The sequence below is a fragment of the Penaeus monodon genome, chromosome 31 (genome assembly GCF_015228065.2).
Source record: "Penaeus monodon isolate SGIC_2016 chromosome 31, NSTDA_Pmon_1, whole genome shotgun sequence".
NCBI lineage: Eukaryota > Metazoa > Arthropoda > Malacostraca > Decapoda > Penaeidae > Penaeus > Penaeus monodon.
Window position 1 is genome coordinate 31,724,185 of NC_051416.1, and position 241 is coordinate 31,724,425.

At 47.3% G+C, this 241-nt stretch overlaps 1 protein-coding gene across 1 annotated transcript in view; it reads right to left on the reverse strand.

The window, feature by feature from the left end:
- The window catches only part of LOC119593175 (arylsulfatase B-like), a gene marked incomplete at its 5' end in the record, with an annotated part of 6,038 nt that overhangs the window by 3,375 nt on the left and 2,422 nt on the right, over nt 1-241 (reverse strand). The window contains 1 exon segment of the mRNA XM_037942153.1: nt 12-118. Coding sequence (XP_037798081.1) covers nt 12-118 — 107 coding nt within the window.

Here is a 241-nt window from a genome sequence, read left to right on the forward strand (position 1 = left end):
AAATGGTTCTCACCTCAAAAGGGGAGTGGACGTTCTGGAGAGCCAAGTAGAGGAAGAAGGGCTGGTCGCTGCCTCGGTGTTCTTCGATGATCCTGACGGCGCGGTCGGCGAACAGGTGCTGTAAAGAGGTTTCATGCAGGTCTGGGTTCTAGGTATTGTGTTTAGCCAGGGATTCCCGATTCGCAATTTTAATTTGACAACTTTATTAGAGGTTATTAGCAATCACTAGTGTAGCATATTT